General features: G+C 31.7%; 2 protein-coding genes across 2 annotated transcripts in view; both read left to right on the top strand.

Moving 5' to 3' along the window:
* LOC134695385 (ecdysone-inducible protein E75-like) overlaps positions 1-4,640 on the top strand; it is a 66,349-nt gene extending 61,709 nt beyond the window's left edge. Inside the window, exon 7 of the mRNA XM_063556619.1 lies at positions 3,120-4,640. Coding sequence (XP_063412689.1) covers positions 3,120-3,337 — 218 coding nt within the window. The 3' untranslated portion in view covers positions 3,338-4,640. The remainder of the gene's footprint in view (positions 1-3,119) is intronic.
* The window catches only part of LOC134694302 (uncharacterized), a 29,212-nt gene extending 15,072 nt beyond the window's left edge, over positions 1-14,140 (top strand). Inside the window, exon 2 of the mRNA XM_063555309.1 lies at positions 12,490-14,140. Within this exon, the coding sequence (XP_063411379.1) occupies positions 12,491-14,140 (1,650 nt within the window). The 5' untranslated portion in view covers position 12,490. The remainder of the gene's footprint in view (positions 1-12,489) is intronic.
* The last annotated feature ends 3,541 nt before the right edge of the window (positions 14,141-17,681 follow it).

Here is a 17,681-nt window from a genome sequence, read left to right as displayed (position 1 = left end):
ATGTCCCCATTCAAATGCATTGATCGGTAAAAAAGAGAGGGGTTCCAACCCCATGAACCCCACTCTAGATCCGCCACTGGGTACGAGACTGCAGATTTTCCAGACAGTCAATTCCCGTTTTTAAGGTCTTTCCTTTTTCTATAAGGAAAGACCTTACTGTATTTCTTCTGATTATTAGGTCTTTCCACTTTTCCGTGGAAAGACCTATTGGTTTTCTTCTGATTATTATTATTATTTTTTTTCTTCCGCCAACTTTTTGTTCCTTCGCAATTTTTTTGTTTCGCAAGATGTCGCTTAGATATATGGTATATGATATCGAACAATTAATACGCTTTTGAAACTGACACCGCGTAATCAAAATCTTTTCAGTGTAAGAGTTATCTCCCCGAACACTGTTTTTCTTGTGATCGCTTAATATTTGCAACCGTATAAGAAACCGACAAATTTCTTTTACCAAATTGCTCGTTATATCCTCAGGATGATTTGATTTATTTTCACCGAAGCTATCCGGAGACTCCATATGAGAGTTATTTCCCCTTTTATATTTGATATAAGTGATATGCATTTTTAACTGGAAAACCATAAGTGTTAGAGGCCTAGGGTCTTTTGTTTTGAGGTCCTTGGTCCAAAATAATGAAAATGAGGTCAAGGTCAAATGTCAAGGTCATGTTAAAAATTTTGATTTTGGCTTGTTATCTCTTATTTTCAGAAATCTTATAAGATATCGACAAAATATTTTCACAGAATTGTTAGTTGCGACATGTCGTAACACGTAAATATTAGTTGAAAGAGTATGTAGACGTTTGAGGCGAGTTTTCCCCCCTTTTATATCTAATATTAGTAATATGGTTATATAACTCATTAACAGTATAAGGTAGAGGCCTACAGTCTTTTGATTTGAGGTCCTTGGCTGATGACCTTGAAATTGAGCTCAAGGTCATATGTAAATTTAACGTTCTAGATTTTGACCTTTGCTTTTACCTCCTATGTATACATGATAAAGCCATGGTTTTTTTTGCATTAGGTTGCAAGCAATGTGATCTAGAAAAAGCCAACCGGAAGTGACAATTTCTAAACCGGAAGTAGCTATATTTTGTACTAAATTAATGTAAAAGTATATAAAACCATATATTTATGGAATCAGTGTCAAGTAAACTATCGAAAAATACCGGAAGCAACATCTTTTAAACCGGAAGTAACATCTTTTAAACCGGAAGTAAAGAATGATCGCCCTTATTTATATCTATTTGTATAGAAACCATATATTTTTGGAATCAGCGTTCATTAAGCTGTCATTTGACGGCTAAAATTGACATTTAAAACCAAATTTGAATATTTTCATATAAAAAAATATCTTTACTGGTGGAAAGACCATCAATGGTTCTCTGAACAATTGATTTTTAATTATTATTATTATTATTATTATTCTTTCCGCCAAACTTTAACGAAATTTCCCAAAAAAAGTACGCGACATGTTGAAATGATATTAGGTATTTAGTATCGGTTGACCAAAAGCTATATTGTGGTGAGGGCACGACCCCGTAACATTTCCTTTATAGGAGTTATCTCCCCTAACACCAAAAACCTTGTTATCATTCTAACTCCATAACCATAATAGGTAGAAAAAAAACAAAGGGTGGAATTTGTTCAGGAACAGACCCTTGTGCTTCGTTACATTTGAATCGAAAAGATTCAACGACTCATTGGTAGGGTTATGCCCCTTTGAAAATTAACAAATTTCGGTTGGCCACTGAAACTCAGAAACTGTAAATTGTAGCCACCTAGGATTATCACCAATGATCATTAATTGACATGGACATGAAAATTGACCTAAGGTCAAAGGTCAAGGTCATGACCTAGATTTTGACCTTAGCTTGTTATCGGATTTCCTAAATAACCGTAAAAGATGGCTGATAAAATGTAACGAAGGAAATGTGTGTCTTGTTGAGATCTACATTTGTTATGTTGGGTTTAAAATCATTGGACCAACTGTTATGGAACTAGGGCACCAAAACTGTTTTTGGGGTCCGAAATGATGATTGTTTGCTTATAACCCAAAAGTGGTTAGAGATAGAAAGAAACTTTGAATTGCAATAATGATCAGCATAATAAGATCTACAAAGTTAGGTCAAGGTCAGAGCTCAAGTCCCTAGCAACGACATGAAACACCTTAGCAACCATATATTTTTGAACTTAGAAGGCTATGGATAATATAAATATGAAATTTTTAATACTGGAAATGACATTTTTGTCCCTAGCAACGACATATAAGTCCTTAACAATCACTTATTTTTTTAACTTTAAATACTATGAATAGTACATATGACATTTTTAATACTAACAGTAATATTTTTATCCTTATGAATGATTTTTGTCCTTAGCAACCACTTGTTATGAACATAAAAGTCCTTAGAAACCATATATGTTTTAACTAAGAAGGCAATTAATAAAAGAAAAAAGGAAAGACCTATCAATTGTTCATGAACAATTGACTTTTAATTTATATTTGTATTTGTATTTCGATACATTCAAAGAGCCTTGTAGTTTTTGGCAATGTCTGATATCGAATGGACTAAGCTTTGATAAACTTTAGGTACAAAATGAGAGGCGAAAGGTGCGGAAGGTGCGAAAAAGACATTCAAACTCAAAGTCGAAAATATACTTATAAAAAACACAAAACACAAAATAGAAAAATAAAGACTAAGCAACACGAACCCAACCAAAAACCGGACGAGATATCAAATGATTCGATACATATACATGTACAATAATAAACTATACTAAATCAAGTTTAAACCATACAAGAACATAAGCAACACTCGAATGAGACAGTAAGTTTATCTGATTTATTGGTTTTCAAGCATTTTCAAATTCAGTGTAAAACGTCCAAAAGCTGTCAGTTTGATACAAATTGAAATACATCTATTAAAATTACAGAGTGGACGTCGACTGGGTACTTGTACATGTACATCCTAACAACACTAACACCAAGTACATATCTGAGAGAACTCGAAGTTATTGACAGCTAGTTCCAAGCCAATTACAACTTTAAAAAAAAATAATGTGTCTAAGACTTGTTAATATATACTAATAATTGTTTTATATACTTTATTTTGTAGATCGACCTGGACTGGATATTTATAAGAACACATTCCTACTGGAACAAATGGAAGATATTTTGTGTCTTGCGTTAAAAAGTCAATTTGCTCAAAATCATGATAACTGTGAACAACTTTTTACAAAAATTGTTGAAGTTCTAATAAACTTACGGACTATTTATGGGGTGTATTTAGAAATAATTCTCAACTCACAAATAGACATTGTCGACGTGTCATAAACTAAGCGCAAGAATCAATGTATGATATACGAATGTAGAGATTAAATATTTCCGAAAGTCAGGATGCACAAAACAATTCAAACTTCCGGTAGTATAAATGAACAATTCATTTATATTTCATTGTTTTTGCGCATTTTATTTATTTATTTATCGAGACACTACACTTACGATAATACGGAAGTTCCGAGATAGTTTCTCCGGGTCCGATCTCGTTTTATATACAAAAGTCACATGCTTACAATGTATTTCAAACATTTATCTTTCGATGAGACAAACGAGGCAAATACCAAGGAAATTCCATGCTGTACAAATGTGTAGCCACCAATTGCAACGGGCGCAGGACATTTGAGCGAAAAATTTTGAACTATTAGCGGACATTTGAGCGCCGACATTAGAGCCCATTTTTACGCCGGATAAATCCGTTCAACTGTATTTTCGATAGCCAATTTTAGCGAAAACGTGGTTGAATAATACTCACTAAGCTTTGGGCGGAAGTTCATAGTAATTCACACTAACAAATAAGAGTTCAGAGCCGTTCGTTGCCCATTGTAATGAGCAATGTAATATAGTTGTCACCCAGACATTAGCATTTTTCTTGATTCTATTATCAAATTGCAAACAACAACATATATAAAAATACGAAGTATAGACGAATGTGCACCAAAATATAGACAAGATAAAGAGAAAGAACAGTTCCTAACGTAATTCAACAGTATTGTACATTGGGTTTATCCAGAGCCCATTACATACGTTCTCTAGGAAATAAATTCCAGGCTAGAACGAACTTTTAAAATTTGATTAAATCTTGTAGACATTTAGTGCTGTATTGTAATGGACATAATATGTTTTCTATTGTGCTGTTTTGGGTATTGAAAGGTTTTTTTCTATATTATGCATTTGTGTATATTATAATGGGTTAAAAATATATTGCTAAAATGGGCATTGACAATTTCAATTTTCGCTAAAATGGGTTAAAAATCAGGCACTACTTTGGCGCTAAAACGTCCGATAATTTTCGCTAAAATGTCCTCCGCCGATTGAAACAGCCACTTTCTCGTAATTCCCATATGCTCGTTGACATTTGCTCATGATATCAGATTGTATGCTTTTATAAATGTTTGATGCTTATCAAGTTAAATAATATGATCATATGAAATTATTATTATTTTATAGTGTTTTACAAACCTGTATATATATTGCTACGTTTAATATGAACAATTATGATAGTATGTGTATCTCCAAGTGACGAGGGCCTCAAAATGTTGTTACCTATAGACATAAATAAATTGATTCAAATTTGTCATATGATTTGTATTTGAAAGGCATAAATGCGTTCTTTAAATTTTCAAACTTACACCACAGTGCATTATGTGGAGCAGGATCGATTAACCACTTTTCAATACTTGAATCAAATCATTCTGGTTTTTGGTGGGTTCATGATGCTTAGTCTTAAGGTTTCAATGCTGTGTATTTGTACACTATTGCTTGAGTTTTGTCGTCTTTTGGGGGTTTTTTTGCCATTGCGTTGTAAGTTAGTTTTCGACTTGTGAGCCTGAATGTCACATTAGTATTGTTTTCGCCTCCTATTTACTGTTACATCATTTCGGTGTTATTGTTCTCAATTGGACTGTACTTTTAAATGTCTTAATCAGTCTTGACTTTAGACATATTTGTGACAAAACCTTTAAACTTTTTTACTAATTAACAATTTACTTAATCACCCTGAAAAAATAGTATTGAACACCTATTGACAAGACTACATCGTTGGCACATGCACATTTCTTGTTTCATCCTTCCTTATTAACATCGACAACACCATTGAAATATTTGGCTCGATACATTTTTATTTTATCAATATCCATCTTAGTTTTTTTCGAATAACTACATTTAATCATACATTGTCAACCAACAACCGGTTGAGACAAACAACTTGTTAACGGTCAACACCCCTTAAGGTGGTACCTAACACTACAGGGAGATAACTCTGTAAAATCAGCTAAACGTTTTAATTATTTTGTGTTGTTAAGGGAATATTAAGCTTCTCAATGATCAAAATAAGTGTTTGTCAAACTGCTATGTAACCAGTGTAATTTTTCTGATAAAACTGTTGGTTCAATTTTTTTCAAATTTTTATATTTTTGTTAAAGGGTCAAAGTTAATACTTTGCCAAAATTTCAAGAAAATTAAACGAGCCAAATTAATTTTAGTTAAAGTGTTGGGTACCACCTTAATATCATGTTCAATAAGGCCTTTCTATAGCTGACTGCAGCATGGGCATCGTTTATTGGTGTCTTGTGAGGAGATGTGTCATAGCAATCTAACCCCATTTTCTTTATTTTAATTTTTACAAATTGAAATAAGAGATGGCAATAATTATAATTTATTCGTTTCGAAAAAAATAAAAAATAAAAAAAAATATAGTTGATGTTAAATTCATTTGTTTGGCCCTGATCTTTTGTTTTTGTTGGCCTTTCTTTATAATTTTGAAAATAGATAGTTTTGCGCAGACGACATTATTTAAACCAAATTATTTCAATTCAAAAAGTAAAAACACAAAAATACTGAACTCCGAGGAAAATTCAAAAAGGAAAATCAAAAATCAAAAGGCAAAATCAAAAGTTCAAACACATCAAACGAATGGATAACAACTGTCATATTCCTGCCTTGGTACAGGTATTTTCTAATGTAGAAAATGGTGGATTGAACCCTTGACATACGAAAAATCTGCACACTGCTGGATAATTTTCATAATTGGACATATACGTGTAGCAGCAACAATGCTATACAACCATCGAACAATGAAATATATCTTTTGATTGGTATTTTATGGTATATAGTTATATGCTGTATTGAACTGTGGTTATGAATAGCTACAATTGAATTGTTTTGAAGCTTGTGTATCATACAAATATCAGAGCAAACCTAGCATCATAGTCATCATCATTTTGATTTGTCTCACTTTTTAAATTGGTTTACAAGAATTGAACATCGCCTTTATTTTGTGCGATTATGCTTTCTCGTTGATTTGCATACCAGATCTTCCAATAAAAATAATGATAATTCAGAAATTTAAGTGAGGTTTTTATTATTGTCAAAAATACAACAGAGTTGTAAACGCAATAATTCAAACTCGCATTTGGAAATATTTTATATAAATGAAACATTATGTAATAATTAAAATCGCATATAAGTCATTATCGCAATAACAAATGCATGTTATAATTTCTAAATTTACAGTACCCAAACTCATCCACTTTGCTTAGGGGAGTGTTGTAACTACATTATAAATACTTTCTAAATTGAAGAACAAAGAATTGAAAAACAAAATGTATTTAATAAATCCTGTCTGTATTGAAGGAGGAGCTACACTGTATATCACCAAACAGGACCTTAGAAATGTCCACCTCCATCTAAATATACACAATGGAAGATGGGGAACGATTGCCAATGAAACAACTCTTCACAATTACCCAAATAAACAAATGTAAATCCTTAAGTATTGTTTGATAATGTGTGTGTTGCTACGGACGCCTGACAAAATAAAGACATATTGTAAAGCTTTTCACCTCTCAGAGCGAAATGAGTATAACCTTTACCTAAACTGTGACTACTATACTAACGTTAGTATAACAGTCCCAGATATAAAACGAAAATAACAACGATGACTTTCTGAAAGAAATTTAATAGGGTATTTATTCCCTTTTATACTTTATATATTCAGATCTCGATTCGGCATAAACGTTTATGAAAATAAATCGTTTTATATCTTAAGGCGAATTAAGATTTAAAAGTTGACGTTTTAAAGTTATTCAAATTTATCCCATTCATAAACTATTCTCTGCTGATCACAATACATTAAGTAGTATTACAGTCCTTGGTGTGATATAACTGACCTAGGTTTTGGGGACTAAAGACCAGCATATATATTGTAAATAAAACAAAGACCTTTCATATTATCATTCTTTACTTTTCATTAAAACGACAAAAGAGGCTAATACAGGTAATCATCACAACAATAATGTTCTAAGACACTATAACGGTTCCGGAAAGTACGGATTAAACATACAGTTATATAAAAATGGTGTAAACTTCCCCATAACGCCAAACACCATTATACCATTCACCATACACTATACACCATTACACTATACACCCTGTGTCATTACACCATAAACGTCTCTTTTTGCATTGAACACCTTACACATTACACCATAATGGCATAATTCAATTTAATTTCAAAGAAAGCGTGGGACTTCAATTTTTGAAATTTATTTTAAAAAACGAAATTTTATCACAATATTGTAAATTAATGTATAAAATAAAAAATCACTTCATTTCAATAATTTTCTAGTTTTGTGATTTCGTACACCATTAACTCACGCCATCCTCGATCATTGAGCTTACGTGTCCTAAGAGAATAGGTATGCTTTAACTAAAATCCTTATCGAACCCTTCACTGGAAGTGATGCTAGTGATACACACGGACGTAACAGTCCATAAACAAATGTAAAAACTCTATTCTATGTAAATGAAGATACCACTATACGAATAATTTACGAATGAGGAATTACCTAAAGCCTATCTTGAATTTGATTTCCAAAAATGATTTAAAAGTATTAATACTGAACAAATGTTTGGATATTCAAAAACAAATAGTAGTAATAACTACTTGTATAACGAGGCTTTCTTGTGTGTTTTTGTGTGTTGGCACTACCTGTCATTGTCCGGGAACGAGAACAGCATCTTGCCCGTTAATATAGGGAACTAGCTATACATGTAGTATATATATATATATCACCATAAAGTCACAGAGCTAATGTTAATCATATTTATAAAAGTACATGTATATATAATATATATATGATGGTTCACAATTAACTTCCAATATAAAATGTTACTAAATTCCACTCTAAAAACAACGTGTTACTTCAAGCTAATATAACTGACCACCCTCTAAAGTTTCTCACAAGCTCCTACTATAAACATGTTCTTAATTTATGTAAGGCATTGATTAATGTCTTTGATTATTTGGATAAACTATTATGAAACTGATTAAGAACTGACTATCAAATCTTAGATGTAATTGATAACGCCACACTTGCATTGATGTAAACTGTCTGAAATTTCCAGTTTCAATCATTCAACAACATGCAGTCGACGACAAATAATAATAAAATAAAACTTTATTTAAAAAAATCTGAAGTCATGTATAATTCAAATTAATCATCCTTTTCGTCAATTATACATGTATAAATGGCATTTGAACATCTGACTATTGGTGCAATAATTATGATCATGTCTCGTTCATCAATTTGAGACACATTATATCAGTATTTCAATTTAAAAGATGATCTTATTATTACTTGATAGCGCAATGTGATAGCTATTAGAATGAATGAAACAGATTACTTCAGCAGATTTTGCTCCTCTTGGTGTACATATTGTGTTGCTCATGTCATTACAAACACGGGAAGCATATGACGGGCTTGTAGTTTCGACATCTGGAACACATCTGCATTCATCTATGAAACGAATATCACATACAAATGTAACGGTTTACCAACTCCCAAATCTACGGAGGCATGATTGTTACAATTTGAAACCCTTAGTTTAAAAGCTTCAATGGGAGGAGCAACCCTCTATCAAAAAAATCATGATAGGGAATACAAGCCCTGGAATATCGACTGCGAAAATGACATATAAATAAAAAAAAAAGATGAGAGGATGATAAGACAGATTATTACCCTCAGCAAACTGTCAACAGAGTTGAAAAACTACTTGTAATTAATTCATGTGTATCCCTCAGTCTATTATCACATATATCCACAGCAGTAAATTCAGTTTAATTCAGACAAGTTAAGAACTGTCTATATATTGCAGTAGCTGCGATTTACCGGTTGACATCAATATCAAACTGATTTTGTTAACAAATAATATCAGATTAATTTCGGGCTAATTGAACTTGACTGAACGTCCTTATGGTAAGAGTTTAAGTTAATATTCTGAACATATTTGGTTTCCTAACACAGTAATACATATTAAAAAAATCCTTTTTGTTACCTACTATTTTTTTAAAGATAAAAATAGATTGACATTTTATGTATTTAAATCCATTTTCTGTTCACGTGTTTCGGTAGACGTACGATAACGCCCCCTTCTCCCTGGTCCCAAGACTCATTGTTTATCAATGATTTGTACATGTATAGAAATATATACATCACTATACAAAGCCATATATAGCTTAATTGTTTCTCAATATGTGTATATTGTTTGGTGAAGGAAAAGTTTAAAACAGTGCAATCAGTATTGATATAAAAAAAGAAGATGTGTTATGATATAAGATGAGACTACTCTCCACAAGAGACCATAATGACACAGACATTACCAATTATAGGTCACAGTAAGGCCTTAAACAATGAAAAAAGCTCAAATTGCATATTCAGCTATACAAGGCTCCGAAATAACAATGCAAAACAATTCAAACGAGAAAAGTAACGTACATTTTGTAATGACACACTCATGTTGGTACACACAAATTGATAAGCTTTAGGGTATATTTGTCTTCGTATCAACATAAACATGATGAACACGAAGGCGATTTAAACTTAAGCGCCTAATCAGTTAAATCACCGCTAGTACATTTAAGTTGTTTCCCTTTAATCAAATGGAAATTCCCACTGAAAACGAAAGTAATTTTACAGTGCTGATAAATAACAAAACACACAGTTTTGCTTCAAAAGACACTGGATAGGTGAGTTAAATCAAACAATTACATAAAAAATAGAACAGTCAAACTTCTAGTGATAAAGATGACAATACAAATTGTATGTTTACGTCGGTAACCAAGATAATAAAGAATGTATATTATAACTATTTAGATCCTACTTGAAATTGAGGTACGTGTACATGTAGCATACGGACTTTATTCATTACATCATTATAAAGAAAAGAAAATGAAAAAAATAATAGACACGGCAACACTAAAGCTGTGTTCATATAGTAATTTTCCCTTTTTATTTGCTTAGTTACCTTACTTAAAAAGCGACAGTGTCAATCTCTGACAAATACAAATCGATGATAAATTGCACTGTTTTATGTTTCACACGATATAAGAATGACAGTAGTATGCCAACTTCTATATCGTTCTCAATAAAATTTTCCAAAAGTTTTAAATAAATTCTTACTTGTCTTTTACTCCGACTGTAATACATGATGTTTTATTCCCCCTCCTCAAGATGTATTTTTCTGTATATTTTTCTGTATATTTTATTTTATTTATTTATTTACCTTGTGAAATAAATTAGTATTGTCACAAACTACTATTCGTCTTAAGTAATTGATAAGATTTTCGGTACTCTCTGATTGTTTTCCATTTAATTTCGACATGGTTATCAATGCCTTTTGTTTTCTTGAAGTCAAAACATTTAGATTACACATTTTATTCTGCAGCTTTTCGGTCACTATCGCATAAGGAATTTAGACCGTTCACGGCTGAACACTCACCATGTATATTTTTTGTAAAAGAAAAGTTAAAATAAAACACAGTACAATCAATATTAATATAAAAAAGAAGATGTGGTATGATTGCAGACGATGCTACCGTTCACAAGAGTGCAGGGGCCGTGTCAATGAAAGTATCCTAGGATATGTCCTAAGATAGGTCTTAGGACATTATTTAGGATGGTCTTAGGAGAGCAGAATGACATAGATATAACCAGTTAGAGGTCAATGTAAGGCCTTCAACAATGCAACAACAACTCATACCGCATAGTCAGCTATACAAGGCCCCGAAATAACAATGTAAAAACAATTCAAACTAGAAAACTAACGGGCTATTTTACGTAATACCTGAATTAGTGACAATACATTTGTAATGACACACTCATGTTGGAACACACAAACGTACCAACATAAACATGATAAACACGAATGCGATTTAAATTTTAGCGCTGATTCAGTTAAATCATAGTTAGTACGTTTAAGTTATTTCCCTTTAATCAAATGGAAATTCCCACTGAAAACGAAAGTAATTTTACTGTGCTGATCAAAAACAAAAAGTAAAAAAAACCAAACACAGTTTAGCTTTAAAAGACACTGGATAGGTAAGTTAAATCAAACAAACATAATAAAAAAAGAAAGATCAAACTTCTAATGATAAAGATGATAATACAAATTGTATGTTTACGTCGGTAACCAAGATAATAAAAAATGTATGCTATTATCATTTAAATCCTACTTACAAAGGTGTATTGTGGTACATTTATATTTAATTGAGAAACGTGTACATGTAGCATACGGACATTAATAGACCTTACTCATGGCATCATTATAAAGAAAAGAAAATGAAAAAAATAATAAACACGGTAACACTAAAGCTGTCCTTATATAGTAATTGCCCCTTTTTATTGACTTAGTTACATGTACCTCACTTGAAAAGCGACAGTGTCAATCTCTGAAAAATACAAATCGATGTTTTCAAAAATAATCTTGATATTTCTCTTTAACAAAGGCGTGTGGTAAATAGACCCCTCCTCCTTTTTAATTCTTATTTTTGTTGATAAATTGTACTATTTTATGTTTTCCCACGATATAAGAATGACAGTAGTTTGCATATTTCTATATCGTTCTCATTAAAATTTTCCAAAAGTTTTAAATAAATTCTAACTCGTCTTTTAATCCGACTGTAATATATAATATGTTTTATTACCCCTCCTCAAAATGTATTTTTCTGAAATTTTTATTTTATTTATTTACCTTGTGAAATAAATAGTATTGTCACAAACTACTATTCGTCTCAAGTAATTAATAAGTTTTTAGGTACTCTCTAATTGTTTTCTATTTAATTTCGACATGGTTATCAATGAATTTTGTTTTCTTGAAAACAAAACATTTAGATTACACATTTTTTCTGCAGCTTTTCGGTCATTATCGCATAAGGAGTTTAGACAGTTCAGGCTGAACACTTACATATAAAAAAAAACATTCAAGTATTTTTTTTATTAAAGTCCCAAATTCCATTAGATGTACCAATATTCATGTCTACATTTAACCAAAAATCTTTACAGATCATTTGAGGTCAAAAAAGGCCGCCACAATTTTCATACTTTAGTGAGTATCTTAACTACAGACGCTATATTTTTCTATTCTTACAGAATGGCGGACAGTAAATTCTGTGCTGGTTGTCAGCGCAGTGATGAAGACATTACAGCTGTATCTTGGTGCAGTGATTGCAGTGAACTTGTATGTAAGGCGTGTTCCAGAGTTCACGAAAAGATGTCCCCACCTCACAAGGTAGTACAAATGAAAGAAATACAACAACTCAGTTCTTCACTCCTCAAATTGTCCAAGAACTGCAAGAATCATCCTGGTCAAAAGATAATACTGTACTGCTGTCAACATGACCAAGTAATCTGCGATTCATGTGTTCCGATATCACATCAACATTGCAAGTCTATCATTTCAATTGAAAGAGCAGCTAGAGGCGTGAAAGATGGCACTGCTATTTTTGATCTAGAGAGAAGGCTTTCCAATCTATATCAAGTTACAGAGAACATACTGAGTCAAAAAGAGACAACATTTGTTGATTTAGAAAAAAATCGAAACAAAATCAAGAAAAGGGTGTCGGAAATCAAGCGGAACATTATTGATCATTTAGATAGGTTAGAAGCAGATATTCATAAAGACATTGATTCTAGGTATAAAACCTGTACTGAGATGGTGTCCCGAAACAGAAATAGCTTCCAGTCCAGCTCAGACTCCCTGTCTACATGGAAAAGTGATCTACATTCACTGAAGCAACATTCATCAGAAATCCATTTATTCCAGTTGGTAAAATTTTTAGATGCAAAAACTTACCAGAAAGAATTGGAAATCAGAGATATCCAAGCAGCTACTGTTCCGATTCTAAAATATCATCCGCCAGAATTCGAGTCGAACATTAGTAAACTAGTCCCAGACTTAGGTACAATAACGGTAGAAAATGTCCAAGTCCAAATGACTTTACTAGATATTGATCAACAAGGTCAATGTCTCGTTAGAGACGAAAGAAAGTTATCACTGAAACATTCATTCCCGACCACGAAATTAGGAAATGGAGTAACTATCTACAGAGGATGCTTTATTCCTCGTGATAGATTACTACTTTGTCAATACTTGGGTAAAAAACTTAGTGTTTGTAAACTTGATGGATCCTACTCCAGCGTGATTAATTTGGATAATTTACCACAGGATATAAGCTTATATGACGAAAACTATGCTGTCGTATCTGTTGGTGAGAAAGGTATCCAGATCATAGACCTGGCTACATTGAAGCTTGGTAGGACAATTAAAGTTAAAGGAGACTGTAGAGGAATCACCTGTGTCAAGGATAAGATCTGGGTAAACAATAAATATCACACTCTAACAATTGTGGATATCGATGGTAAAGTTCTTAAAGTAATACGAACAACATTTAATCCAAAGGAAATCTGTGCCAATCAGGATGGGGATTTGTATTGTACTGTCTTTTATAGTGATAAAGTATACGTCGTTACATGTGATGGAAAAGAACGTGAGATATACAACAGTCTTGAACTGAAAAGTGCTGCTGGTGTAGCTGTAGATGACCGTGGTGATGTGTATGTAGCAGGATATGTATCAAACAACATACATAGAATATATAATGATGGACAGAAACATGACATTGTCTTGTCAGCAGAAGATGGTATCAATAACCCGATCGGTTTATCTTACAACAATGAAACAAGAGAACTGCTAGTCTTAAACGACGCTGGTAAATCCATCATTATCTATAAAACACAATAAGCACAGGCTTATTAACACTTCACTGACTGTAGCTATAGGTGATTAGCCTAAAGATAAAACATTCAGTTTTTATATACTAATGAAAAATTGATTGATATTACCAGGTTATCAAACATTGTTTGAAACTTTTTCAGATTGACCCTGTTACTAACAAGTAGAACCTAAACGAAAGTATTCCAATAACTATTTAAATCTGTAGTGTAATGGATATGAGACCTAATTATAAATAGTGACAAAACAAAAGGTTGAATGATCCCCGCTAATAGAGTTTGCTTTTTTGTTGTGTGTCGAAAGTCTGTTTTTTGAACGTTTATCTTGCATGTATGTTGTACATTTCCTTTTACACATCAAGTATCGCTAGTGTAACTGTGTGAAAATCCAGTGAGTTTCTTCATTTTGTTTTATTCAACAACAAATTGCACTTTCTGCTGTCAACTATTTACTTCACAATCCAGGATTCCAGTAAAGAATCCCTGTTTGTTAATACACTAAATCTAGAGTTGTTTTCTTGTACGCATCATTATACTGAATTAACATTAGTCTTAATTCAACAGCTAAATTATAAAATTATCAGCAATGAATTAAACAAAGTAGATATCAGTGCGATTCATTTGTTTAACTATTTACTTTATCATATTTATATATACATGCGAAAGCAAATGTACAGATCTAACATTATTGGGTTGATGTTTAGACGAGTTGTATATAAATAATATACACAGCCATGTATCACCATCATTGATGGCGATCCGATGGATACATCTGTTGCAGAGTTGTCACTGACTCAGACTTACCTATACATATAATTTTTTTCTTTGACTGTATCTTACATTAATTTGTAGGATCCTTTATTATTATAGATAATTAAGCTGATCTGTTACAATAACATCTCCATGCCTTATATACCATGTATTGTAGTACGACGCTAGATTAAAACTGACGAGGAAAGGTAACACACGGCCACTGAAAGCTTCATTATTGTAGAGCCCAGGTGGTCGTGTGGTCTAGAGGGACGGCTGCAGTGCAGACGATTTGGTGTCATGATATCACCGTAGCATGGCTTCGAATCCCGGCGAGGGAAGAACAAAAATTTGCGAAAGCAAATTAACAGATCTAACATTGTTGGGTTGATGTTTAGACAAGTTGTATATTTCATCTAGCAATACTTGCTTTTTGATATTGTATCCAAATTTTTTTGATATTTTCTCCGTAAACGTGTGAATTGCTTTTCTATCACATATCCTCCTGGTTTCGAAAAAAAATTTCACACCGGTCATGACCTAAAGAATAAAACAAACAGATGTAATGTAGAATTTTCACAGTTATTTCTGAATCAAAATTAAACTTAAGTATATAGAAGATTAAGATTAATTAAATATTTAATTTTTTTATCTTGATTTTATAACGGTAAATATTCCCGTTATTAATCGTCACATGTAGCGATGAACGACAAAATGTATATTACTTAATCAGTTCAAGATGTGTATATTGTAAAATTTATATATTTTATTAATTTATTCATACATTTATTTTTTGCTAAATCATGTATTTCTCAAACAAAGAAATTATTCAAAAAAATTGACAGTTTTATCTAGAATACGCTTTTTTTATGCATTCTTATTTTTTTACTGTAGTTTGTAACAATAACTAAATTCTGCTTTGAGTACAGCTTCACATTTATAGATGCTGTTTTCTGTTCAGAAATATTGTAGGCTTTACATACTCAAAACATTATTGATTTAATCAAATAATTGATTTCATAATATTGTTCATCATTAATTTTACAACAAATACTAAATTTTTCAATGTTTTTTGTTATCAATATTCAATGTTTTAAGAAGATATATAATTTATTAAAGAAGTCAGCAAGAAAGTGACATTTCAGAAACATATGCTCATAATCCTCAGTGGTATTGTAATGATTTCAATTTGAATTATTGCGGATATTCCACTGTTTAAATAACGTTTTACGAGGTAGAATAAAGTGTAACAGATTCCAACGAAACACTTTATTCTTATATTCTTTCAAATAACGATGAACAAATTTCAATATATTACACGTTATACTTTTAATATAATCAATGTTTGACACTGTTTTCCATCGGTTAATACCAACATGCATTTCAATTTCAAATTCTGAATAAAACTATAATTTTGTTTTAGTTTCTTAATTTTCTAATGTATATGCTAAATAACAATTCTTCTAAATAAATAAAACATAATTTGTTTTTACTTTTTTTCCTTGAATGTTTTTGTCTAAAACATGTAAAAATAGTTAGCCATTCTTTTGAAAAAGCTTTCTTCAATTGAAATTCTGACAACCAATTACATTTAATATTGAGCTTTTGTTTAATATGTTTCTCTTGTGTGTTACCAATTTCATCTATAATGTCGTTTACATAGATGGTATTGCTATTTATCAAGTTTTGAAAGAAAAGGCTTTTTTCATCTTTATAAATTGATTTCCCCAAATTACTTGTTGACGAATAGATTAAAGTTGTTTTAATTGCTCTATTTTATTGTTTTTTTATTTATCCATGCTTTTACTACAATCAAATAAAATTCTGGCTGCTTATTTAACCTGAAATTGAGTTAATACCATCAATATTCCATATAAAGATAAGGAGGTTCTTGTCAAATTTCATAAAATAAAATAATGTAACTTTCCAGTTGGCTAAGTATCCATATATATTAATCTTCCAATCCCCCCAATTTTGATAGATTCTATGTATTTACCTATGTTAATCATTTTTTAAACCACCGTCTAGAAATTCATAGCTAAATACATTACATTTATTTTTTTCTGTTTTGTTTTCCATAAAAAGTTATATATAATCTTTTTTAATTGATCAAATGTATTATTTTTCTATGTGGAAAACACATGCTAAAAAAGAAGTATTGGGTAGAATCAGTGATTTGATAACTGGTGATTTTTTCCCAACAATGTTAGATTTCATTTCTCCCAGTTTTTACTTATCTTCTTAGATTGTTATACGTGCGCAAAAAAATGTTCCGGTCGTATATTGATATGACGTTGGCGTCGTCTTTGTCGTCATCATCGTCGTCGTCCGAAGACACATTGGTTCCCGCAAAATAACTTAAGTTGAAGTAAATAAATCTCTACTAAATTTAACCGTAAGGTTTAATACCACAAAGAGAAGGTTGGGATTGATTTTGGGTGTTATGGCTTGGGGGTTCCGATATAGTTTCTCTCGGGTCCGCTCATTTTATATAGAAAGTCACATGCCTACTTCAAAAAATTATCTTTCGATGAGACAGACGAAGCAAATGCCAAGGAAATTTCATGCTACACACATGTGTTGCCTCCCAATTGAAACGGGCGCAGGACATTTTAGTGAAAAATTAAGAACTACTAGCGGACATTTGAGCGCCGACTTTAGAGCCCATTTCAGAGCCAGAAAAATTCGTTCACCTGTTTTTTCGATAGTCCATTTTAGAAAATTAACCTAGTGGAATAATACTCACTAAGCTTTGGGCGGAAGTTCAGAGAAATTTAAAGCGAACAAATAAGAGTTCAAAG

Source organism: Mytilus trossulus, chromosome 13, assembly GCF_036588685.1.
Source record: "Mytilus trossulus isolate FHL-02 chromosome 13, PNRI_Mtr1.1.1.hap1, whole genome shotgun sequence".
Classification (NCBI taxonomy): Eukaryota; Metazoa; Mollusca; class Bivalvia; order Mytilida; family Mytilidae; genus Mytilus; species Mytilus trossulus.
The sequence above is the reverse complement of the archived record's forward strand: the minus strand, read 5'-3'. Positions and strand labels throughout refer to the sequence as shown.